Below are 26,337 nucleotides of genomic sequence, written 5' to 3' on the forward strand. Positions count from 1 at the left end.
TAAGTAAAATATATGCATTTCTGAACTTCAGCTTAACTTACATTATACTTCCTTTTTAAAGAGAAAAATAGAGGGAGACAGTAGACCGCAAATCATAAGCAGCACATTCTGTACCGACAAGGTCCAAGAGTTTTTACTGCCATACACGGTCGGCTGGTACTGATGATGTGTTCAAACACATGGAATGGGTGAACTGGATCATTTTGAGTTTCTTTAAGCTCTTAGAAGGAAAGCTCATACCTGAGAGCTAGCATGACTGTTGACTTTCCTGGAAGGAACAGGTGGCTGCAATATCAGCAGGCATAAGCTATTGCTTTAGTAGCCAAGAACTTGCTCATAGTTGCTGCAGAATTTAACTTTATTTCACTGGTGATAAATATTTGCAGGTCACTAATCTTAATAGAGCAAAGAGTATGTTGCAGAAGTTACACTTTCAGGAGACCAGAAGGATCTGGCAAGCAGTGGTTAAGGGGGGATTACTTTGGTTTTGCATCCTTTACCTCCAGATCTAGCTAAGTGACTTAAAAAAGATTTTGGTGAAAGTTCAGCTGGGTGCATTAAGCTGGCGAAGGGATGGAAAGGTCGGGGGTTTGGTTTTGGGTTCTTTTAGCTCAGTGATGTTGCTACAGATTTTGCATGGATTGGGATACCTGGATAATAAGCAATGGAATTTTAATGCATTCAAAAACCTAGGTTGTCCATAAGTTCATGAAATTGTGCCTGCAAGTGTAGAGAGAAAAACAGGAGTACAGACAACTCTATAAAGTTAGGCTGGAATATGAGACCCCAGCGGCTTCACAGTCAGATATGCATAGAAACAAATGAAGGCACAGCCAAGATGATCTCCTTCATGAAGTTCAGGATTCTTGCTTTATTCCCATGTCTGCTTTCTGATTTGAGTTTAGGTGATAGTTTTAATAGTCAGAATCTCCAAACACTATATTTACATAGCACACTAACAGGCATGCTAAAGATTGCAGCCGATGTCTTAAACCAAATCTTTTGTTACATTGAACTTCAGGAAGGCTGCAGCAAGAAGAGAGGTCTGTAACTTTGCTAACCAATTTTGATAAGTATCTTAATGTTTTCTTTCTAATCAGAAGGTCAAATTGTGACAGCCTTACTTTTTTCCAAGGTAATTACTTGTTTCAGAAAATGTGACCATAGTTTGGCCTGGAATTTGAATGTGCTATTTATCAGACAACTGTTATCACTTGGTTGCAAAGGAGAACATCTACATTTCATGTAACTTTTCCCACTCTTGAAAGACAAATAAAAGTGAGCACCTGACACTTTTCCCCTAGACATTGCAGTAAGTGACTGGCATTTTTTTTTATGTCCTTCTGCAAATTTTTCATGGTGGGCTTTGGGGGCTGAACAAGGGGAAAGTGAAAATATGCGAGACCTTGATAAGTATCAGTACCTCGGAAGTGAAGTCTTATGTATAAAATTCAATCAAATGTATTTTTTATTTGAAGTCTGAAAAAGAGTTGAGGAGATGCTGTAAATGCAAAACTGTACAGTGTGCACCTAAGTTCCAAATTTGCACTCCTGATAGGTATATCTAGCTCAACTTCTTGCGTATCAACTCTTGTCCTCCCCCAGTTCATGTTTCTAAAAGCCAGTCTAAGTTTGATTCTATTCAACTTTGGTGCCTAAAGCTGTTTGGGGAAAAAAAGGTAAGCATCTGTTGTACATGTTTTGAGGTGGTTTCTTAAAATTCTGCCAGAAAAACTAAAAACCAATGCTCAGACAATCTTGTTGCTGCATGAGAAGAGTTGACATTTTCCACAGGTATTGATAGGACAAGCTATGGATGACACCATTTTTACATGCAGTCAAGCTTTGTGAATAATTTTTGATGTTGCTACAGGTATGTACAAAAAGAAGCATACTGTAAATAAAAAGAACTTTACCAGAATATGTAGATTTTTCTCAGCTTCATGGAGAAATCTCAACTTTCTGTCCCAGCTTCTCTACAGACTGAGATTCAGAGTGGGAACAAATTTGTTTGCTGGTCAGCCAGACCTTTACCAGCTCTTATTTAGGTAGCAGCGTCTTGTGAATTACTGAGTTGCTTGCAGAACCAAAGCAAATACAGAGTTTGTGTGGACATTAGTCTGATCATCAGGATTTCTGCTGTTGTGCCATTTGTCTTCTAAAACCCAGTCCTAATGAATTCTGATAAATGTGTCCACTCTTCCTGTCTGGGCCCAGTGACAGTATTCTTTCTCTCAAAGTCCTTCATCACAAAGTTTGATGTGATGGTTGTCAGACAACTGGTGTACTTGGTTGATCTCTACCACCTTCAGCACATATTGGAAGTAGTGTCTCCCACACTGAAAGTCAAATGAAACTGGCATTTTGGTGCTTGTTCCAATCACAGGTTTGCATTGCAGTAATGAAAGAAGCCAAGTGACCTCTTTAAAAGCATCTTGTGCCAGGATCTTCTTAAGGCAAACATCTGTGGTTGTTTTCTTTTGTGGAATCCATTTTGTTTTTACAGACTTTAACCATTGTAGTAGATGCTGCACCTCCATGAAACTGCTGGAGTAGTGACATGAGAGGCAGAAGAATAATTGAGATGCATGAGGTGCATTCTTGAAATCTAGAAAATGGGTTTAACAAGACTGTCTTCGTAATCTGAATATGTAACCACAGTTTTATATGTTGTAAACATGCAAAATTTCAGTGGTGGTTAAAAACATCTGGAAGCTTATTTATACAACAGGAGACAGATGCTGGTTGCATCCAAGGCTGTAGTTTGCTATGCTGAGCTGGTGCTGGAGGCAGGAGAGCCCCTGCCAAGCCTCAGCCCCACCACATCCTTGGGAGGCACTGGACAGTGTCCCCTTGGTTTGCTGGGGCAGTGAGGGAGTGGATGTCCCAAAAGCCAAATCCTCAACCAAGAGAGACTCTGACCAGCTGAAGGACCAGGCAGTCAGAGATGTGCCACATGAACAGAAGTGCCTCCAAGGTCTGCACATGGAGCTCAGTGACCTGAGGAATGGAAATGGACAGGGTGAGCAGCCTCCTTGCCCCAGTGGGCACTGCTGTGAGGAGTGCTGGGCACAGGAACTGTGCTCTTGCTGCAAATAAGGGGCAGCTTGTCCCCTCTGCTTTGTTCTGGGGAGGTCACATCTGGATCCTGTGCCTTGTTTTGAGCCTCTAGGAAGGACGGGGAAATGAGTAAGGGGGCTGTGTGGGCTTGGTGGGGAAGCTGTGCAGATCTGACAGGAAAAGAGGAGGCAGAAGGGCTTCAGCTGCAGTGGTTGCTGTGAAGGGGAATGGCAGAGGAGGCTCAGCTGAACTTGCTGGCAGCAGCATATCCTGAGAAGGGAGCAGGGTTGTCTGGGCTTCCACTCTGCCCTTGCGTTGCCAGGACTGCCGTGGCAGTGTTGGGGTGCTGCCATGGCAGCACTGGAGTGCTGCCAGCTACTGCACAAGTACTGGCTGGGCTCTAGCTGGAGTCAGTTTACTTCTGCCACCCTAACAGTGCAAGGAGGCAAACCAGCTGCTATCTTTGTGAGCAAGCAGCAATTCTGAAGAGAGTGTGAGCAGAGCTGCATCCAGTCTTTGGGCCTACCTTAGCCAGCCCAACGTCCTCCAGCAGGGCAGCAGTGCTGCGGTGGGTGCTGTGTCCTGTACAGAGGAGCAAAAGACAGGTTAAAAAAATTTTCTTGTGGTGCAGGTTGTCCAGCAGCTGGATTCACATAATTAGAGGACATCTGCAGCGCTTGGTGCTTGGGATTGCTGCTCATAGGACCCTTGATCCTGCAGAAGGATGGCTGCAAAGAAAAAGGAGGTAGCACTGCAGGTCAGTAGAAACCAGGCTTTTAAAATTTCTTTTAAACTCATAGTAAGCACCAAAGATGAGTTTCATCCTTCCTGTATCTTGGATTCTACTGGCAAAGACCTGCTTGTGAGGTCTTTGTGTAAAGGAGGTCCTGAAGGTGGGTAGGAAGATGGAAAAACATGGAAAGTCAAATCTCTCCCCCAGTCAGTGCTACAGGGTGCAGAGGGAGGTTGCTAAAGGCCTGCAGGTGTTTCAGAGCTGCCATGACCTGGCACAGGTTTGGCTGCTTACGTTGATCAAAATTCATCTCTTTCATGGGACAGTTGTTCAGAGGACCTTTAGAAGTAGCAGCCTGGAGAAAGAGAGATTCCTCCTGAATGCAAGTGTCAGTGAGTGTTTCTGACAGTTTGTCTTACAAAGATCACTGTAAAAGGTGGAAGAGCTAGGAAGTACAAGCAAAATTCAAAGGCTTAAAAACCTGCCTCACAAGGATATGTAAAGGAATTTTCCCCTAAGTACACTGCACAAGTGATCTAACGGTGCTTTCCCTGCATAGGAGAGAGAGAGGGTTTCTGAGAAGAGTTTAGTATGCAGAAACGTTGGAAAAGCTGAAGTAGGTCTTGAAAGTCTCCTTCAAATCTTGAAGCATTCAGTCTTCATGAGAGGAATACTGAAGGAGATTGAATCTGTTGGAGTTGGTCCAAAGGAGGCCACAAAAATGATCCAAGGGGCTGGAACACCCCTTCTTTGAAGAGAGGCTGAGAGAGAGGGGCTTCTTCAGCCTGGAGAAGAGAAGGCTCTGAGGACACCTTATTGTGGCCTTTCAGTTCTCAAAGAAGGACTGCAAGAAAGATGAGGAAAGACTTACTAGCAGGATCTGCTGTGACAGGACACAGGGGTGATGGTTTTAAACCAAAGGAAAGGATGTTTGAACTAGATAGAAGGTAAGAAATTTTCTACAATGAGGGTGGTGAAATACTTCCCCAAGTTGCCCGGAGAGGTGGTGGATGCCCTTGAAACTTTCATTGTTGGGTTCCAACAGGGCTTTGAGCAAACTGATACAGTTGAAGATGTCGCTGCTTACTGTAGGGTGCGCTGGGCTAGATGACCTCTAAAGGTCCCTTCCAACCTTAACCAGCCTAGAATCCTGTGATTGTGGGCTTTAGAAGCTTGTTTATTCACATTAAAAATTGGAAAGCACAGAGTGAAAATGTGACTGTTAGTGTAAGACAAGAAAGGTGATCACTTTAAGGTAAAAATGGTTTCTCCTGCTGTTTGTCCTGCTATGTTCCTATGTGATGAGAAGAATTACATCAACCAGATTTTGCACTGTTGACAGCTAAGGGAAATCTGGGTCTAGGTCTGTTGACAGTAGGATTCTTAACATCTGCAGATGAAAGATGAACCTCACATAGGACACCATGTGATGTCCTAGAAAACTTCTAGTTGCAGAGTCCTAGAACTCTTGAGGTTGGAAGAGACCTTTGAGATCATAAAAGTCCAACTGTTTGCTTACAGCTCACAATCTCCTCACTGCTGCTAAACCACATCCCTCAACACCGCTTCCATGTGCCTTTTAAACACCTCCACTTATATTAGAGAAAAGCCAAGTCCTAGCATCCTCAGGGTATGCAGATCAACAAAGCAAAGGAGTGCCAGCATATTTTTCAGAGCCCAGTTGAAGTTGCACCTGAACTCATTATTGCAAATTGCTATCATCTGAACTCATTAACGTTCTGTGAAATGCTCTATGGGTGGTACTAGCACTAGGGATACTGGAATGATTAAATCTCTTAATTCTTCAGGTGTTTTCTGAACTAATTAGGCTTGGGGTCATGTGCTGAGAGAGAAGAGATGAAGGTGTTTGAACTACTCCCCATTCTTGAGTGGGTTGGGGTCCTGGGGAAACCTTAGCAGGAGTTCATGCTAGAGAGCTCAAGAGTCCCTCATCCCCACTGTCTGCTGCTCTTCCTGGAAGCTACACACCTGCAGGGATGTGGCAGGATAAGCCAAGGCACAGGAATAATGTCTGGATGCATTCCCTGCTGTTGAGTTTTGCAGGGGACCATCTCTCCAGTCACTCCCAGAACATCTCTTAGTTTCTCTGCAAACTGAGGATAGAGTTCCTGAGCATCCAAACTGTTCAAGTAGTTGCTGCCACTAAATGGGGGAGGACTTAGTCTTGCCTTGGTTCTTCTCCCCTTTCTGCTTTTCCTTGGTTCTTGTGAGACAACATGAGTCTAATCTGCTAAGCTTTTCATAGGGTTAGCTGACTTTCTCATGGGTCTCTGATAGCTGGTGTCAGGTAATAGCAAAAGCACGTGGGAAGGAGGGGAAGGAGTGAGAATTTGTGGGTAAGGATTATCTAAATTCAGCTGATTCTTCTAGAACAACTTGTCCCTGTCCAGTTAGTCAGTGGTGAGAGGATATCAGTCAGGAGAGTTTCCTGAGTGCTGAGGAATCTGTCTTATGTGCAGGCATGGAGTGATTTGTCAGGATGATTGCAGCAACCAGCTAGTACCTGATGACTTTACTGTTGTTTATACTGTGTTTTTGAATTTTCACATAGATGAACATCAGTAGCCAGGAGCTTTGGGAAGAAATGCTGTGTCTCAAAGGACTCATCGGTAAGGGTTCAGTCAACAGATTGCTTCTGTTTTGTGTTAATGGATTCCAGTACTGTTAGGAATCAGTGTTGATGGGGATGGTCAGTCAAGCCTTCCACTTTTTGTATCCTGAATGAAAGTAAGAAATATGCTAACAGAAGTGAGACTAGATGGAGGTTGTCCCACATAAATGGCCCTTGTCACTGTGGGACACTTAGCACTACTAGTGCCATCAGCTCCAGAGGCCAGTAGGCTCTGGAGTCTCCAGCCACTTGTTTGGAGCAGGATTGCTCCCAGTGTAAGGAACAGTTCTGGTTCCTGAGGTTAGAGGGCTATTAGATAAGCCCCACATGCAGCAGTTTACCCAAGACAGTCTGGTACCTCTGAGGTCACAGCCATGTTAGTTTTTGTGCTAAAGGCTCTTCCTCAGCATCGTTACTAGATTGATACTTTAGAATGGGATTTTGTCCACTGCTTGGGCATTTGAAACCTTGAAACGAGATAACAGTTTCTACTTGAGAATTGAATCCTTGACCCTTCTAGCACTCAATAGTAGTCCTGCCATACTCCACACAGACCTATGGGAGCAACAGCCACAAGCTGCAGCTTGGGAAATGCATGTTGGACATGAAGAAAATATCCTTCCTTGAGAGGATGGTGCTGCAGAGGTCACCAGAGGAGGAGGCTTCGGCCCCCAGAGGTTTTCAAGATTCTTACTGCACTAGCACTCTTTTGTAGTCCCAAATAATTGTGTTACAAAATGAAGTGCACAAATCAACCTAGGTCTGTGTCTAAACTGACCCATTTTGACCTTATTCTTACTGATTTACCTGTTTGCAGTTGTTGATGCGTTTCAAACCTGGTGTGGTCCATGCAAAACCGTAGTGGATCTTTTCCGAAAAATAAGGAATGAAGTTGGCAGTCATCTTCTGCACTTTGCTGTGGTAAGGTCTAACCTGGCACTGTCTAAAGTACCCAGTCCTTGGAATTTAGAAGGTAGCTAAAGGCTGAAGTCATTTGTCTTTCCAATACTTGGCCAAAATGTTAACAGTCCAGGAGCTCCAGCTTGTGTGACTGGAGCCTTCCAAATGCAGACTATTAGTTACATGAAGAACTCATATAATTAAGAATTTTCAGGCTTCAGCTCTTCTGTACTTTCTAGATTGCTGCTTAAGCAAGTAATGCTAGACAATCATCAGCAGGTGGCCCTTTGGTAACAGGGAGAGCCTGAAGGAGCTGGGTTTGTTCACCCTGGAGAAGACTAAGGGACAGATGTCTCGTATGGGATTAACAGAGGAGGCAGAGGCTTAGACCACACAGTTCTCTCAACTGCTGAGAGAACCCTGGGCAGTGAGGTTTCTGGTGGAGGTCCCAGCCCAGCACTCCCTGCAGTCTCCTGCTGCCTCTGCAACTTCTCCTGTCACTTTTCTCATTCATGGACAAGGGGCCCCAATTTAAGTTTGTAGCCTTTTTCTGCAGGATTCACTCAGACAAGCTGCTGTGAGAGAGCCCTGCCTCACAGGAGCTGCAGTTCCAACCCTTCCTGGGGAGATCTGCTAGACATCTGCCTGCTGCACAAGTCCCTGATGCTGAACTGGGAGCCACTTGGGGCTGGAGCTCTGAGCAGTGGCATTTTGTCCTGTAAGACTGGGACCCAGAAGTGTTTTGCTGTACAAACAAGTGGATGAGTGCCAGCTTGCTAAGGATGTCCAAGTGCAGGCAGTCACATAGAATCAATAAGGTTGGAAAAGACCTCAGAGATCATCCAGTCCAACCTGTCACCCAACACCTCATGACTAACTAAACCATGGCTCCAAGTGTCACATCCAGTCCCCTCTTGAACACCTCCAGGGACGGTGACTCCACCACCTCCCTGGGCAGCCCATTCCAATGGCCAACAACTCTTTCTGTGAAGAACTTTCTCCTCACCTCAAGATTGGGAGAAGAGACCAACCCCCACCTGTCTACAACCTCCCTTCAGGTAGTTGTAGAGAGCAATAAGGCCTCCCCTGAGCCTCCTCTTCTCCAGGCTAAATAACCCCAGCTCCCTCAGCCTCTCCTCATAGTGCTTGTGCTCAAGGCCTCTCCCCAGCCTCGTTGCCCTTCTCTGGGCACATTCAAGAGTCTCAATATCCTTCTTAAATTGAGGGGCCCAGAACTGGACACAGTATTCAAGGTTGAGTACAGGGTCAGAATGACCTCCCTGTTCCTGTTGGCCACACTATTTCTGATGCAGGCCAGGATGCCTGTAGTTTGCAGGTTCCTCCATCCAGCCCTGCTTGTGGATGGGCATCACACTGACCAGCTTCCAGTGATCTGGGACCTCTCCAGTGAGCCAGGACTGGTGGTAAATGATGGAGAGTGGCTTGGCCAGCTCATCTGCCAGCTCTCCCAGTACCTTAGGACAAATCCCATTTGGTTCTGTGGACTTTTGATTATCTAAGTGGCTCAGCAAGTTCCTAACTACTTCCTCATGGATTTCAGGGGGATTATACTGCTCCCTGACTCCATCTACCAGTTCAGGAGTCCTGATGTTCTCCTGCTTTACTGTTGAAAATGGAGGCAAAGAAAGTATTTAGTACCTCAGCCCTTTCCTCATCTTTAGTTACAGTGTTCTCCTCCAGGTCCAATAAAAAGTGAAGGTTCTTGCCCCTTTCTAGCATTAATACATTTACAAAAATGCTTTTTATTGTCTTTCACAGAGGTGGCCAGCTTAAGTTCTAACTGGGCTTTGGCCTCTCTAATTTTTCTCTTACATGATCTAACAACATCCTTAAACGTATCACGAGTTGCCTTCCCCTCTTTCCAAAGGTGATACACCCTCTTTTCTTCCGTTAATCCCTTCAAGAGCTGCTTGCCCATCCAGGCCAGTCGATTTGCTTTAGGTATCCCCTTAGATGGTGTGTACTCCTCCGAAGCAGAAATGCCTTTCTAGAAACACCTGTTTTCTTTGACATCCCTTTTTAGGCTGAAGTCGATTCCATCGATGCTCTCGCCAAGTACAGAGGGAAGAGTGAGCCTGTCTTTCTGTTTTATGCAGTGAGTGAAAATACTGCTACAGTAGCTGGATAGCATCAAATGTCTGTTGGGTCTGTTCAGTCTGGAGAAGAGAAAGCTCTGCAGAGATCATGCGGCAGCCTTCCAGTACCTGAAATGGGCCCACAGGAAGTCTGGGGAGGGACTATTTATAAGGGCCTGTGGTGACAGGACAAGGGCCATGGTTTTAAACTAGAGCAGGGTTGATTTAGATTGGACATTAGGAACCAGCTGTTTACTGTGAGAGTGATGAAACCCTGGAATGGCTTCCCAGAGAAGTTGTGGACACTTCATTCCTGGAAATGTTTTAAGACTAAGTTAGATGAGGCTCTGAGCAGTCTGCCCTACTGGGAGGTGTCCCTTCCTACGTCATGGGGGGTTGGAACTAGATGATCTTTAAGATCCCTTCCAACTCATGCCATTCTATGAACTGTCATTTTTGAAAGATAATCTTACTCTTTCCTGTGTGACAGGATGGCTTGACTTGCTCTGTGTCTGCCAGTATCTACTGGTGATCAGGTGTTGCATGGATAAGAATGTATAGCCAGAGTTTAAACACCTTCTGCTTTGCCACCAAGAAACAGAAAAAATGAATTTTATTAATTTAAAAATAAAGTAAGATTGGGACATTAGGGTGTGAATGAGGTAAAGCTGTTTAAATTGCAGAAGTGAGTGAAAGACACTGCAGAAAGTTACAGGAACTCCGCCAGCTAGCCAGTGCCAAGCCCCTGGGGGGAGGCCCATGTAGCCTGCGATGGGTGGCTAGATTGCAGATTTCATGGCCCCTTCCCTCTTCATGAGAGAGGAGGGTATCTTAGTTATGAAAATCCCTGTCACTCACTCAGGGCTCCCTGTGAGTGAGATGTGTATAGCTTGCTGAGTCCAAGTGAGTGTTCATGATGTGTTAGCAGCTGGACATGAGTATTACCCTGTGATCAGGTTCAGCTTCCTTTCACTGCAGGACTTCACTCCTCTCAAGCTGCTTTGCTTTATCCTAAAACTGATCAGGAAGAAGCAAGAAGGTTGTTCCAGAGATTCCCTCTTGTTGGGGAGCAGAGCAGCTCTACTGGGGAGGAGGGCCTAGTATACCTGATGGACTGCTGAATGATTTCCAGAGCCCAGGGGGCATCACTTGAGCACCTTCTGATTGATCTGCTTTTCACATCTTTCAGGAAGGAGAATTAGTAGCAACAGTAAGAGGACTAAATGCACCATTACTGCAGAAGACCATCCTGGAACAGCTGGCAGTGGAAAGGAAGGTTACAGAACAGGGAGGAGAGCATGTTGTGGTCACCAATCACTAAATGCCTGTAGCTGTGCATACCAGGGGAAAGGTTCAGCTCCCCAGTGGCAGCAAAGCTCTAAAACAGTTACTTCCTCACAGAAATCCTGTCCTTTTGTGTGGACTGACTCTGAAATTGGTTAGACTGCTGCTTGAGTGTCCACAAGCCTGTGGAGCCTACCTAGATGGAGGAAACTGAAAAGGCTGATTGTTTTTCAACAGCTCTGTCCTCTTGACAAAAGCAAAAGCGGCATATATTACTTAGCTCTGCAGGACTCTACCATGACTTCTCTTGACCCAAGACAGCCCAAGGCCTGTACCTCCACAGCCCAGATAGTCTGCTGAACCTCTGTCATAGAGACTGTCTTTCTATGTGTGGTCTCCTAAAGGGGACTCTTGACATTTCTGAGGAACAAAAATGACCTTCATGTCTGTGGCCTGGTATTGTTAAATCAAATGACCTAAGCACAGAAGATGGTGCACTGGTAGCTGCAAGCTCCAGCTCTGAAGGATGAGTCCTGCCTGACCCTGGTGATTTTCCACAATGGAGTGACTACATCGGTGAAAAAGGGAAGGGCAATAAAAGTTGTCTGGCTGGACTTCTTGAAGGCCTTCACAACAGCATCTCTAAGTTGGAGAAATAATGGATTTGATGGGTGGACTGCCCAGTGGGTAGTCACAGACAGAGGGTAGTCGTCAATAGTTCAGTGTCTATATGGGAATGGGTGACAAGTGCTGTCCCTCAGGGGTCTCTAGTGGGACCAGTGCTGTTTAATGTCTTCATCAGTGACAGAAACCAGCAGGGATACATTTGCCCCCCTGTCTGCAAGGCTTGAAAGAAAGTACGCTAGCCTTGTGCTGGTTATCCCATTTAGAAAAGCTGTTCTTCATCTGTACAACCAGAAGAACTGCAGCTTCTCTCTCTCCTGCAAGGGTAAGTGAGATGATGGGCTCCAGACTCCAGATCCCATCACTCGCCTCTAGGCAGGGCCAGGCGAGAGGATAAAGCTGCACAGGGTCCATTAAACTGTGCAGCAGGACAGGAGTGTACAACTCAAAAGATGGGGCAGGCTAAAGTTGAGCCTGCTCCAGCAAACATCTGAAGCAGACAGAGCTGTCCTTTTAGATAACTTTTCACATATAAACATGTACGGAAACCTCTGTTGGTACGCAGGCTTTGGGAAAGATTCCCGTCTGTCCAGCGCTGTAATAAAAGCATTAATACGTGACAGTGAGTTTCTCGTCCTTCTCTAAGTCGATCATCTCAGGGCTGCGTCCTTCCTCGGGGGCTGGACAGGGAAGAGAGCTCGGCTCCCTCAGGCAGCCCCCACCAGCCAAGGGAACAAGGTCTCCGTCTCTGCTCGCCCCAGCGGGACCGTTTTCACTGGGCCGAGAGGGAGGCGGGGCAAATTCCCCACAAATTCCTTGCAGCAGCTCCGCCTCGCTGCTCCGGCCGCTGTGGCCTTCGCTGAGGGCGAGGACGCGGGTGGGCGGCTGCTGCCGCCGAGATGCTGGCGGCGGGCGGGAACAGCAGGTCCGCCGCGCGCTGGAGAGGGGAGGGCGCTTAGAGGACCGCGCCGGCAAATCACACGGAAAGGACTCGGATTTCGTTCCGGGCTGATAACTGCGAGCCCCTGGGAGCTGGTGGGTGTCGTAGGGGTACAGCAGTCTACTGCAAGGGAGCAAACTGTCCGAGTCTGGTGGTGGTCTTCACAGCGACACAAAGCCCCTGGCCAGTCCTCCTGTGACCTGCTGCCCTCAGTACCTGCACTCGCCCAACAGTGCTGAGGGCATCGAGGGTTGGTACCTGACATGGCTGGTGCATCATCCTGCACAGCCATCCAACTGCATGTTCCTGCAGTTCTTACTTCTGTAATCACAGCAAAATACCTTCCTTTTTACCCCATAGGATATTGGGAAAGGTGCTCCTTCTTAATGTATTGACAATGGAATGGTGTCGCTCTCTTTTTTGTTACCATGCCTGTCATTACCTTCCCCTTTTTGTCAAGACGAGGAGGGTTCTCAGCTCCTGCTGAAGGCATACTGACAGTGATGTGGAGTTTAGTGCTTTCTCGCATTTAGGTGAGTGCTGTTGCATTTGAGGTTGTACCAGCTTCCAGTGTATAGGTGTCCTGTCACGGAAAGATGGGCTGCCTTCCTTCCTGGTCTGCGGTTTTCTTTTTGAGAGCATTAATGCATTGATGCAATTATATTAACATTAAGCAAATTGTTGCTTTTAAAAGTTCCTTATGACAGATAAATGTGACAGAATCAATTTAAATACTTAATAAAAGGGTAAAATTACTATTCAGGGACCTGTATAGCAGTCCCATATGAGTCTGAATACTCATAGATTCAAAGGATGATTTATGTTGGGAGGGACCATAGGGGATCATTTGATTCCAGCTTCCCTGCCAACCTCATCTTCCACTAGAGCAGGCTGCTTGATGCCTCATCCAACTAAGCCTTGAACACCTCCACAGACTGGGCATTTGTGACCTTCCTGGGTAACCTGTTCCAGTGTCTCACCATCCTCACTGTAAAGTACTCACTGACTTTCAGTGGAAATGCTGTGGTGATCGGCACCACACACTGGCAAGCTGGAGTTTCCAGGTTAGAAAATGTAATGTAATGCTTTAGAAGTTCAGGTGGCACTTGAATTGTGTATCTGGATGCAAATGAATCTGAAATGATGGTATAATATGCATTAAAATAGTTTTGTAGTAGTATGACAATTTTAATTAGTCCCTTTGTGATAACAGTTGAAGGAACTTATCTGCTAGCTCTTGTTGCACTGTATCAACAAAGCTGAGAGCTGTATGGATATATTTAAAACATGGCTACAGAAAACATGGCTATTGGGATTTTTAAGTGGTACCAAAATTAAGAAGTGTGGTTTTCAATTTTAAAAGTGGTGCTAAATCTTGCTAACATTTTGGAGCATTTGTAAATGCCCTTTTACATGAATGGTTTCCCACAGTTAGACAAGGCAAATATTATGTGCCTATATACTTAGTTAGCATTAAGCTTCAAACCATAGTCTGTGCTTTCTTATGGAAGTTTAATTTACTTTCGTTACTTCTTCAGGCAGTTAAGACTTAGGAAAGTGGGATGCTTGAAGATATTCGTGGAAATGAATACTTTCGTCCAGGAGCGGACCAGCTAATTTATAAAGCATGACAGAAAAGGTAGGAATGAGCTTTTGTTAAACAGTTAGATCAAGACTCAGAGAGGCCAGAACGTCCCTTCTGCTTAAACATGACATTTCTCAAAGCATTAAGTGCTTATATTTTGAAACTAATCCACTTTCCAAGTGACACACACTTGATAGTGTACTGACTTCCTCAGGATAAAACTGCAGTAGGTAGTCTTTCATTCTCAGGATTCTGATTCTTGCCGTGCTGATTGGGTGATAAGCCAGGCTCTCCACCACAGAGAATAATTAGGAAAATAGTGAATTTTGCCTCTATAAGCTTCCAATACAAGCTGGGATTTAAAGTAAATACATTCTTCCTAACCAAGGGTTTCTGCTGTATAATGGATTTTCAGCGCTGGCAAACGGTAATTCATTAATGTCTTGTAAAACAATAAAGCGATGTTGATTAGAGACCAAACATACCAGAATCCAAGTGACTTTAATATGTAATGTAGAATATGGTACCTAAAGTATAATACATAAAGCTTATGTACATCAGATATGACATATATGAAAAATAGTTAACAAAATATGTTAGAGAGCATATAAATGCATGTATCTTAGTTACATAATAAATCATACATATACTGAAAGTTTTATTAATCTGCTACTTGGATTTTTTAGTGGTACCTGCTTTAGATCTCTTCCCATTTCTGGACTATAACAAAGTTTGCACAAACTCTCTTTTTAGGTGCATATACACACCGATTATGCATGTTTATGTATATATGCCATGAACTTACATTGTCTGAGTCCCACTGGACTTCACCCTTTTCACTAAGCAGGAGCCAGAATGTGTAACTTTCTTCTCTCTTAAATATCCCTCAGTTTACCTGCAGCTTTATTGTGCATCCTGTGCAATTACAGTATCACTAAGTTTGGAAGAGACCTGAAAGATCATCGAGTCCAACCTGTTTTTTGCTGCAGTCTGAGCATTTACAGTATCTTGCCACCAGGTGGCACCTTGCTTAGAACAATGAAATATTACAAGTGAAGCAAAAGATTTTGGTAGGGCTTGTTGCCAAGTTCACATCACTTATATTTGACTGGAGTACCTGAACACCATTTTAATACTTTGCTTTTGGGATGGACACTTACTTGACTGTTCACATGGGCCTCATATTTCTTCCTGTGTTTTTCCTAGTATGAGCTTACCTACACTCCAGTTCTGTAAAATGGTGAGAGCTCTCTCCATTCAAAGTGGAAAGTGGGGTTTTAATTAGGGCACTTAGGTTCCATGGCAGTTCCCAAAACACCTCTGACATCCAGTGAACTCCACCTTAAAAGAAGGAATGTCAAGGATTGATGTCTTTAGCAGAATAGTACTTTCAAAAAATATTTTTTCCAGAGTGTTTTTCTTCATTTTAGTAAACCATGATGTGGGGAAAAGAAAATCTCAAGGTTGTCTTGAGCCCCAAATTATTGTTACCCATTTTATTATTATTCTGTATGGTTACATGTGGACAAAACAGGTCACTGCTGCTGTTCTTGTGACAACAGGACAGGAAATCGACAAGCAGTTTCATAGAAGCTGATTTGAAGTTTTGTAGCTGCAGAAGTCTGGGGAAAGTTTTCTGAACTTTGTCTTAATTGTGTGTATCATCCATTCTAAAGTTAAAAAGCCATCCAACACCAAAGGGAAATGACAGTGTGCTAGCCTGAAGAAACTTGTTCTCACAGCTACTTACTGCGCAAGAAACTGAATGTTTACATGTATGGGTTCATTTCACCAGCACCTCTTCATTTCCTAAGGAGATACTGCTTATATAATAGGTTTCATTTAAAGATTTTCTTCCCAACCAGTGTCCAGTGGATCTTGTTAAACACCTTGTTTAATATGATCCCAACAAGGTAGATTTTCTTGTAGTTCTTTGAATAGAGAATGATTAAAGATTTTTGAGCTTCCCCCAGCACTGTACTAGTGGTTATGCAACTCCTCAGGGACAACTGGCAGAGACTACATACAGGTGTTTTTTCTGTGGTATGTAATGCAGATCCACAGTTGTTCTTTTGACAGCACAGATTGCACTCTAAGGTAGAAAGGTCCCAGGTTCAATACACTTGTTGCCAGGACTAGATGTGTCCATAATCTCAATGACTGCAGGTGGCTGGCTCTTTGATCTACCTGCCTTCCCACTGCCCCCAGCAGAAGAGTGTGCATGTGAAGCTGTGAGCTGTGTGTCAATTCTGGGCCTGTGTAAGAAGTGCAAAAGCCGATCTTTTCTGTCTGCTGTCACTCCCTGGAGTCTGTGTTACAAGGGAACCACTGTCTGGACACTGTCAGAGAGGAGAGCAGAGGTGCTACAGAGGGAAGCTGCTTGCTTTCCCCTGTGTGAAGGGCAGAGACCCCAAGAGAGGTGATCTGCATACTTCTAATGTAAGCAGGGACTGGGTAGCTATGACAGATGAATAGGACTTGCAGGAAGACATGCAGCAGCAGGAGAAAGGAAACACTAACCTGGGAGATAAATAATATTAGACAAATCATTTGTTGTCCTAGGCCTGTAAGGCTAGAGAAATAATAGTCTCCTTTGAAATACTGTCTCCTTTGCTAGATGGCAGTAAAGTGACCTATCTCCTTCTGTGGCTTTCTTTTCCTTCAAGGTGTTGGCTACTCAACCTGAAATCCAGGGAAAAGATGTGTCATATGCTACAGGGTTGAGTAGTTCTGCTTCTGCTCCCTTGGGGCTCTGTGCACTTTGTTGTAAGAGAGTGTTGGTGAGTGAAGGCAGTGAATGAGGCTAGTGTAGTAATTACAAAAGGAAAGGGATCACTTGTGTAAGGAACAACTGGTTTTGGGACAGACTGTTGGTGGAATGTTAAGCCCTATGTTCGTTCTTACTTGCTTTGCCCAAATCTCACGAGTTATTTACCATTTCAGGCAAGGGTAACTCTATGATGAACTGCTCAATGTTTCAGGCTGTTACAGGTTAAATGCCAAATTCTTAGTGACCTCCAGAGTTGTGCTTTCGTGCCATGGAGGAAGGTCTTGGACACTTATGATCTGTATTTTCAGGAGGTACTTGTAGTTAACTGACTCATTTTAAAGTCGACTTGTATTGGCAGGCTTGTGACGTTGGAGAGAGAGCCTCCCTCTTCTTTGCAGTCATAAACTAATACTAAGAAAGTGCATTATTCTTTTTTAAAATTCAGATTCTGCAAAATGCATATGACATTTAAATACTGTGGTGATATACTCTTGACATTATCAATTATTTAAGGTGGAAATCATCTTAACTTCAGACATCAAAATGCAGGCAGCTGTTCAAAGGTATTTGTATAGGAGCCTTATGTTGTCAACAGGGAGAGGGGAATATTTCCAGAGATTCTTTCTTCAACCTCTGTAGCTATTTGTCACCGTCTGTCACTAGAGACACTGTACACACCAGGTACCTTCATGAATAAAGCTAAATGAGATTAATTCCTCCCCACTTCAGTGAATTTTAGGAATAAGGTTACCGCCTTCTGTAGCAAGGTCTGAGCTCACTGGTTGAGTCAGGAAGGAATTATTTTTCCATTTCTTCATTCCCCAGGCTCAGAGGTTCTTCTCAGACATTCTTCTGCTTTTTCTCAAGATGCCAAACCTCAGGACAAAGATACTGTCCCTAAATACTGTCTGAGGCAGGACACTAAATGAAGAGGTTAAGATAGACAGTTGGGACTATTTGATCTTCTGGTTCTATCTACAAAGCACAGCTGAGTTTTTTCCAAGCTGTTCTCAGAGTATAAGACAGTCAAGACCAGATTCAAAATGGAATATGAAAATAGTGACTGTTCCATTAAACTGACTCCAAGGGTGCCACAAGGAAATAAAAAGTAAAAATAACTAAAGAAAGGAAAACTAGGTTAGCAATGTATCCTACCCAGTACTTACAGGTGGGTTTTAATTGGAGAAAGATGACTTGATGTAAGATTTAAGTACAGCCATTATCATAGAATCAGAGAATGGCTTAGGTTAGAAGAGACCTTAGGGATTATCTACTCCAATCTGCCTGCCATGGGCAGGGACACCTCTCAACTAGACTTTGGCTGCTCAAGGCTTTGTCCACCCTGGCCTTGAATACCCCCAGGGACGAGGCATCCACAACTTCCCTGGGCAACCTATTTCACAGTCTCACCACTCATATTGAATAACTTCTTCCTAAGATCCAGTCTAAACCTAATCTCCCTCAGCTTCAAACCATTCTCCCTTGTCCTGTTGCTAGACACCCTTATGAGAAGTCCCTCTCCAGCCTTCCTGAAGGATCCCTTCAGATATTGGAAGGCAGCTCTAAGATCCATCCAGAGTCTTCTCTTCTCTAGGCTGAACAACCCCAGCTCCCTCAGTCTGTCCCCGTAGCCCCCATATTCCAGCCCTTGGATCATCTTTGTGGCCCTCCTCTGGGCTCACTCCAACAGCTCCATGTCCTTCTTATGGTGGGGACACCAGAACTGGATGCAGTTTTCAAGGTGGGGTCTCACATCACATTTTCTCTCCTTTACAACAGAATAATCACAAAAAGTTATTTTTTTTGATGGTGACTTTCAAGCATACTTCTTCATCCTGGCCACCATTTCTGCTCCATACTACATACACATCTTTGGACAACATAGGGCACACCATATTATGCTCCCTAATAGTCTTATGTGTGTGTTTACAGAATACTTTTCCTAAGGCAGTACCTCTTGCCATACTAACGAGATCTGCAGCCTAGAACCTTGTTGCTTTCAGGTGGTTAAACAGCTGCCAGAAACTATATAAACCATTTCTGTAAAATTAAAACAAAATTAATACAACAGAAAGCAATTTTACCTCTTCAGAACAACTGCCCAAGCAAATGCTCCTTCTGCACATTACTGTGTTTTAAAGATAGAGGGTTAATTTCAGATGTTGTGTGGCACAACTGACAGAACTATATATATAATTTTTTTCCCCTTTTAAACCTTCTTGTCCTGGTATGACTTTTTTCAAAATCCTGATGAAGGTTGGAGTTGGTTTTTTTTTTTAAGAGTATTGTTTACCACTCATCTGCAAAAGTGGCTTCAGGGCTGTGTGGTTGTCAGGAAGTCCCAATTCTGTTAGTCAGTCAGTCAGTCAGAGTGGCATGATTTTCTGATGCAGCATCTCTGCTAGGGTCTCCAGGGAGAAATTCTTGTTGATTCTGCTATTGATATGATGCCATGGAACTAAGTCATGCTGTATTACACGTGGGGGGCTGCCTCGGTATCTACACAGGGATTCTTCAGCGTTGCACCTGCAAGAGAGACAAAAGCATCTTAAGTGCTCACATTTGTATTTCAGGTTTTTATTTAACAATATATTATTGGAAAAGTGAACAAAGGAAAATAACTAAAGCCAGAAGTAGAAACTGGCTACCATTAGAGTGCCAACCAGGCCAGATTAGCAAAGACAGAAGAATTTCTTGGTTTGTTGATTCCAAGTAAGTAGTCTTTCAGTCACAGAATACTGCAGTGCTTAGCAGCTACACCCATCTCTTCCAGGAACTCAGCTAACTGTGTTCTTTAACGAGGTATCTGCTGCCATAAGCACATTGAAAATACTTTCACAGAGCAGAGTGGTGCAAAAGCTGTGACAGTGTCATTGCCTTGAGTTGTGGCACGAGAACTGGAAGGCTCATCCTCTACCCCTCAGCCAGATGCCTGCTCTCACTCTTGTTTTGTCCCATTTTCAGCGTTCAGTTTACAAGCCCCAGAGCAGCTGCACTGTGCCCTTCAAAGCTACATGTTGGTACTTCAATGGTTATTCTTACTGTGATGTCTAGTGTGCCCTGTATACAACCAGTCTGTCGGCTTCCCTAGGCAGTAGCTTAAATGGTCCCCAGTCTGTGCCCACATTCTGAGTGGCTGGGAATAGTAGCTCATTCCTGCCTGTTGCCTAACCCAGACACGCTTCCCAAGCAGGGAGGAGGCCTAATCCTATGAGAATCCCCAGCACAAGTGCTGCAGCAGCATTTGTCAGGCCAGCACAGGAATTTGTGCTATTCGGAGGCTTACTACAGTTTATTTTCCTTGATCTGAGGCTGTTTTTCCACAGTTAAAAGCAACTGATGAACCAGTTTGCCCCTCTAGCATTGTGCAGCACAGCTTGGAAGCTGTCGGAGCGTGCCTAGCTCTAATTGTTGTGGTGCAAAAGTACCGATGGGAGGTGAGGCAGTAGGACTGCCTGTGCAGCTCTGACACCTCCATAGCTTCCAGACCCTGGGTTCAGAGCCTCTGTGGCCTCTGCTGTAGCATCCTCAGGCAGTATCTGCCTGCAGATACTGCTGCAGTATCTGAGGTAATAGATGCGGTTCTGTGGTTGGGCTTCATGTGCCAGGACTGATGAAGCCATCTCAGTTGCAGTGAGGAGCTGATCAGACGGACTCCAAAGCTGTGTCGTTCCTAAGACATTTTGCTAACAAGCACAGTTTGTTTGCCATGCCCCAAGTCTTCAGGGTGCTTGCCAAACAGGAGTGAGTTTTGGCACCTGAAAATCCCTGTGTCACCTGAATGTTGGCAGTCCCTGAAGAAAGCAAAGAGGTTTAGCATGTGCTTGGAAACATCATACAAAAAACCCTAATGAGTACAAAGCTCTTCTTGAGCTGTTTGGTCTCTGTGATGCTCTTCTGTTCAATGTACTCTGCTAAGCCATGGTTAGTTGATTAGATAGTGTTGGACTCGATGATCTCGAAGGTCTTTTCCAACCTGGTTAATTCTATTCTAAGCTCCCAGTGTGTCCTGTCTTCAGAGTGGTGTTTCTGTCAGCTTGTGAAGTAACACAGTTTGTAGATCTCTTAAGTCCCATCTGCTGTGAAAAATCACACCAAAACCCCTGTTGGCCCAGTGAAATAAATGTCATCTCCATTTTGCAGTGAGGTTAGTAAAAGACTCGGGGTGGTGATTTGCTGCTTCAAAATATTACACATCAACATTTGAGATGATAACAGGACAGAGAAGTTCTTAATATATGTCCCCTGCTCTAGGCCATAGGACATGCTTCTGAACAGCCCAGAGGATAAGGACAGGACACAATACAACGGTTCTGATAGCAATAGTGAGCAGTGTCCACATGTCCAGTTGTGAGAGATGAGCTCTTGCCACAAGCTCCGAAGTCTGCCTGTAGTCAGTGAGAAATCTGAAAGCATCTGTGAGCATCTTTGCCTTCCCAGGAACTCAGAAAAAAAATTGGATAGTAGAGCATTCCATGACCCACGTGTCCTGCTTTGCCTGTGTCCCTTGGCAGAGACTGCCGTGTACTTCAGTAGGGTCCCCAAAGGCTGAAGCCAGAGGGACTTGAAATGTGTTCCTCGCACGGTTATTTCGTGCAGCAAAGCGTTGTCAGCTGGCGAGCACAAGGTGGCAGAGCAGAGCAGGAGAACCCGGTCGTTGAACAAGAAAAGGAGCCAGGAAGGGGACGGGTCTGGTTAAGTGGCTTTTTGGTCCTGACAGTGAGCCTGGCAGTGCAGGAGGCCTCTGCAACCTGCAGTTTCATAGGTTGCCATCTTTACTGCTAAGTCCAGTTCTCTGGTAGGATGTCTGACATTTTACTATTTCCTAGGCAGCTCAGTCATTCAATCTGCAGATTCCCTAGAATTTATGGGTGCGTATCAGCTCACCTGTTACTGACGTGAGTGAATTGATCACTTGCTTCTAGCAGCTCCCCTTTTATGATGCAGTTTTTGTACATCTCAGTTGTGCCTGCAAATTAAAACTGTGGGATATTCTCAGAGATGTCCTGATTCTCAGCTGCTTCCTCTTACAAGCACATTCGAAGGTTTTTTTTAACTTGTTTCTGGTGTGACACTTTTTTCCCAGTTGAATTTCTAAGCCGTGGTGTACATGCTTTGAATTGTTTGGTTATTTTTCTTTATGCATCATACAGTTTTCTAGAGGTTACCTAGCAAAAGACTCTAATCTTTTGTTCACTACAACAGAACACTGGCTCGTTAAGGCCAGAAGGGATGTTTTGCAAAATCAGTTGCTCAAGTGCCTAAGGAAAGCTGTTCAACAATAAGTGATGTAGCCTCTGCTAGAGAGAAGTGTCTTGGGAGCTATTAAAGTCAGGGGCACTGGTCCCTTAAGAGACTAGAAAGAAGAATGTTGTAGGAAGGCATTATAAGGTTTCTCTTTCTCTTGTCTGGAACAAAGATATGTCTGTGTTATCAGCCTCAGGACTGGGAGTGATTAGGTAAGTGAACAGAACCATGTATCCAAAGGAAGATTGAGCTAATACTGGTTAGAGATCATTAGAGACCTCAGTGCTTCTCTGCTTCCCCTCCCTTACCCCCTCCCCCCAAAATAAAAAGGGGGGAAGGGAACAAAAAAAACATGAGCAAGATGATTAACATAATTATATAGACACTGGGAAAGGGAAATTGAGGCAGGCTCTTTGCAGGAGCTCTTTCTACCATGAGGGAATGCCCTGAAGCCTTCTTTGTCTAGCCTGGCCATTGAATTGCTGTAACCTTGATGACAAGGTTATTTAATGGCTCTGCTATCAAGCAGAGCTAATTGCTGGAGCTGTTTGTATAGATTAGAAGTTAGCTGGGAATTTTCTGACAGAATGATTTTCAGATGGGGAATACACTACTCCTCAAAAGTGTGAGTATTCTTTATGAAAATTCCATTTTACTGGGAAAAAAAAATCCTTCCAGGAAAAGAGAGAAAATGCCTCACTCCTAGATTTGCCACAGACAGAACTGATCACAAGCAGCATGCACAAAACAGACAGATAGTCTATGTCAGTGGAGATATTCAGAAGCTCACTTTTCATGAAAAGTATGGTTTTAAAACACTATGATCATTAATTTACCATATGTGTATATATATGATACATAGGAAGGAAGGACTTTAATTTCCCAGTCACTTCAGTTTCTCAGGGCATGTCTCCTATTCTATTCCATTCCATTCCATTCCATTCCATTCCATTCCATTCCATTCCATTCCATTCCATTCCAGAATAGTGTCTTGGGGACACTATTGCACACCAACAGAAATAAGTACTACATTTTCTATCTTACAGGAAACTCCCAGTGCTACTGGCAGTAGTAGGTTGGGTGTCAGTCCTCTTGAAGACTGACCACCTACATAGAAAGAGTGCATCCATTCTGGTGCCCCATGATTTGAGGAATTCTGCACAAGAGCCAAAGGATCTTGATAGTGTAAATCAATCCTTTATGAAATTTTGTATTTCTGAACACTGCATTTTTTTTCTTGCTTGTGGACCTCAAATTTTCAAATTGTGTCAGAACAAGCTTTAGAGAGGGAAGAAATCCAGTGTATACACCTTGTCTTCTTCCTGCCTTTTTATGCCACTCTGGAGGTCTTAAAGAAAACCAGTGTTTTCTAGGGAAAGGAAGGTGCCTCCATAGGCCCCAAATGCCAGGGCTGTGCTACAGCTATGACACAGTTATACACAGATCAGCACATTGGGGTGTGACCTGACAAACAGTGATGTTTCCAGAAGCCAATCTTGTTAAAAACCTGACCCTTCACTCTCAGGGAATCACAAAGTTATACTGCAAAACCTTTTTTTGCTGTTATAAACTGCATTTGCCTTAAAATGCTGTGCCAGCATAGCATGCTGCATAGCATCATAATACTTAACACCTGTGCTGACAAAGCACTCTGAGAGTGGACCTAGCCTAACCTAACTCCTCCTTTCCCCAAGCTACATGACAGGAAAGACACAGAAACAAAAGAACAACACCCACCACCCCCACCACCCCCCTCCCCAAAGTCCCTAAACAAACAAACACAATCCCCAAGCAAAACAAACAAACAAAATAACAAACAAACAAACCAACCCCATAAAAACAACAGAGTCTCCTTATCCATTTCTTGCTGGAGATGTAAACATAGTCATGTAGTTGTAATGTGGTCCCTGGTCTGCAGTACTGAGCAAACTGTTCAGATCAGTTTGTATCTGTTCCCATAATTCAATGACAAGCTGCAGAAGTTAGGCAGCCACTCTTCCCTGCCTTTCTTAACTGTGTCACCTGCAGTTTACCAGAGCCCAGTGTTTTTCTCTACCTTCATGACTACATACTCCTTTGAATCTTTACATGTTTGCAGACCTAAAAAATTTCAGACTGGAAAATGAATTAGTGGAAGTATTTCATGAGCATGTGAACAAATGAGATTATCATGATGTGATTAAAGAATTGATAGATTGTATAGACATTTATCTTCCTGTTTTTAATCACAAGTGGCTTGAATAACATCCTTCTAAAATGTGATCTCTGGGTGAAATAGTGGCTGAGCTCTGCTGGGCTTAAAACACCATCACATGCTTAGTATGCTTGATTATGGAGGCAGGGTCAGGCTTTCAGAATTTGTCTGTAATCTTTGATTTAAAAGAAAGTTTGCAGTTTTACTCTCTGCAGCCTGTTCCCATCCTCATTGTCTGCTTCACAACTCACATTCAACCTCTGAGTCAAGGTCAGAGACTGAAAATCAATTTTCCATGCCTCCATTACGCCTTCCTCAGCCTCATTTCTTTTCTTATCTCTCTTCATGAAAGAACTGCCTGCACAGACCTATGTCTGATGCATAGGGCAAGTTTGCATGTGCAAAATCTTGGCCAAATAGGAAGCCTATAATAAAACAGTCTGTAAATAATCCCTTCCCTTTGCTATCATGAGCCTTTCAGATTATTTATACTGGAGAGTCATTTGAATCTTGTCAGTGCTGCATTGTGCTGCTGTTGATTGAAATGGTAATGAATGCAATACAGTCTCTCAAATTCTTCATTTTTAAAGGAAGATCATTTATAGGCAGTTAGCAGTGTCACAATTGCATCTGGCTGGTTGATTGCTGAGTACAAACTGCCTGTGTCTGCAGGGCACAGTCAGCCTGCTTGCAGTGAATCCTGTGTCATCTTTGTGTTGCACATCTGTGGTATACTTGCTGACTTGCTAAAGCTAGGGTCAGCAAACAAGACCCCAGCAGTTCTTAGTAAGTACAAACTGGTCTAAGTAGGTTTGCAGTTAGTTATTCTGAGCCAGCTCCTTTTCTTTTGCTGGGTATAGTCCACTATCCTGCAAGTCACTGCAGTGCTCTTTGACTCAAAATTCTCTCCCAGTTCTTGCATCCAGACCATGGCTGCACCTGTGTATAAAATCCATCTAGCCATATGACTAAGGCTAGAATTCATGTGCTTTTCATACTTTTTCCATGGTATCAAAATTTCCCTTTCCTCTGGCCTTGATAAGTACAGTCTTGCCTGTTCATATCCACGCAGAATGTTGTCACAAAGATGGTATTTTTCTGTCTGGTTATGCTAACCCAAATACCTGTCACTCTGCATGTTTTCTCTTATTTTTCTTACTCTATAACATCCATCATTTGGTGGTTGACCTTTTTTCCAAGGCTTCTGAAAGCCAGTCTTGTTCCTGTGAGTTGTAATCTTCATGTTGATTCTTGTTTATGATTAGTCAACAATACCAGTCTGCATTGTCTCCTTGTTACATTTCCAAGGGAGGAATTTAATGTTTTGTCATATGGGGCTTCTTGTGTTTGGAAGTCTTTCCCTGACAGTATCATAACACTGGATGATGCTTCCCTTTCTGACACCATTTATAGCTCTTTAGAGTACAGACCCAAAACCTCATCTTTGTTTCTACAGCTCTTAACAGGAGAGTAGAAGGAGAGTAAAGGGGAAGAAAGTCAGAATATGTAGACATGGCAGTAACAGAAGGGATTACATAGAATCATTGAATCATTAAAATTGGGAAAGACCTTTTAGATCATCATGCTGAACTGTAACTGAACTACCATAACCACTAAACTATATCCTGAGGTGCCACATCCTCATGCTTCCTGAACACCTCTGGGGATGACGACTCCACCACCTCCCTGGGCAGCCTGTTCCAATGCCTGACCACTCTTTCAGTCAAGAATTTTTTCCTAATATTCAATCTAAACCTCCCTGGCACAGTTTAAGCTCATTTCCTCTTGTCTTATGGCTAATTACTTGGGAGATGAGACCAACACCAGCCTCACTACAACCTCCTTTCAGGGAGTTGTAGAGAGCAGTAAGATCTCCCCTATATATATTGATATTATAGCTTACAAAGTCCTGCTCATTTTTACCTCATCCATGTATTTATAAGAACAATTGTAGTGGTAGTGTTTTGGTAGGAAGCAACCACTAGATAGATCTGTATAAGTTTTTGCTAAGCTTTACTGGAACAGAAATCTACTTGAAGCAGTGTTGTGACACACAGAGGAACAAGCCTAATTTTCCATCTGGAGCAATTCCAGATTTAAAATTAATGCCTATACTCTCAGGAACAAATGAATTTTACTTCCTCTTATTGAAGAAGGCCAGGCAGCAAGAAATAGAGCTAGAGAGAAATTGCCAAGTATTGCATACAATTTTAGTGGCTTCATTTTGAGTCATGATGAAGTAAGGCCAATCCTTCACTTTTTCTGTCATAAA

The 26,337-nt window shown here is 43.8% G+C and overlaps 2 protein-coding genes across 3 annotated transcripts in view; one reads left to right on the forward strand and one right to left on the reverse strand.

Moving 5' to 3' along the window:
• Window positions 1-90: 90 nt before the first annotated feature.
• Window positions 91-11,942, forward strand: NME9 (NME/NM23 family member 9). 2 transcript variants are annotated; one of them, XM_068145393.1, is made up of 5 exons: window positions 91-3,817; window positions 6,366-6,423; window positions 7,243-7,346; window positions 9,370-9,441; window positions 10,611-11,942. In XM_068145393.1, exons 1-5 carry the CDS (start codon window positions 3,785-3,787, stop codon window positions 10,740-10,742), a joined length of 399 nt encoding a protein of 132 aa, XP_068001494.1. In that variant the 5' UTR covers window positions 91-3,784; the 3' UTR covers window positions 10,743-11,942. The 2 variants fall into 2 exon arrangements, with proteins under 2 accessions (XP_068001494.1, XP_068001495.1); XM_068145394.1 differs by lacking the exon at window positions 9,370-9,441.
• A 2,431-nt stretch (window positions 11,943-14,373) lies between these two features.
• The window catches only part of AMER3 (APC membrane recruitment protein 3), a 40,702-nt gene continuing 28,738 nt past the window's right edge, over window positions 14,374-26,337 (reverse strand). Inside the window, exon 3 of the mRNA XM_068145395.1 lies at window positions 14,374-19,150. The gene's annotated coding sequence lies outside the window, so the exon portion shown is untranslated. The remainder of the gene's footprint in view (window positions 19,151-26,337) is intronic.

Source organism: Melanerpes formicivorus, unplaced genomic scaffold, assembly GCF_026170545.1.
Source record: "Melanerpes formicivorus ecotype bairdi unplaced genomic scaffold, bMelFor1.0.p_v2 SCAF_12, whole genome shotgun sequence".
NCBI lineage: Eukaryota > Metazoa > Chordata > Aves > Piciformes > Picidae > Melanerpes > Melanerpes formicivorus.

Excerpts from the sequence above, each read along its gene's own strand:
- NME9 (XM_068145393.1), top strand. The coding sequence starts at position 3,785 with ATGGCTGCAAAGAAAAAGGAGGTAGCACTGCAG. Across the intron at positions 3,818-6,365 it reads AAAAGGAGGTAGCACTGCAG|ATGAACATCAGTAGCCAGGA; the intron begins GTCAGTAGAAAC and ends ATTTTCACATAG. Across the intron at positions 7,347-9,369 it reads ATCTTCTGCACTTTGCTGTG|GCTGAAGTCGATTCCATCGA; the intron begins GTAAGGTCTAAC and ends ATCCCTTTTTAG.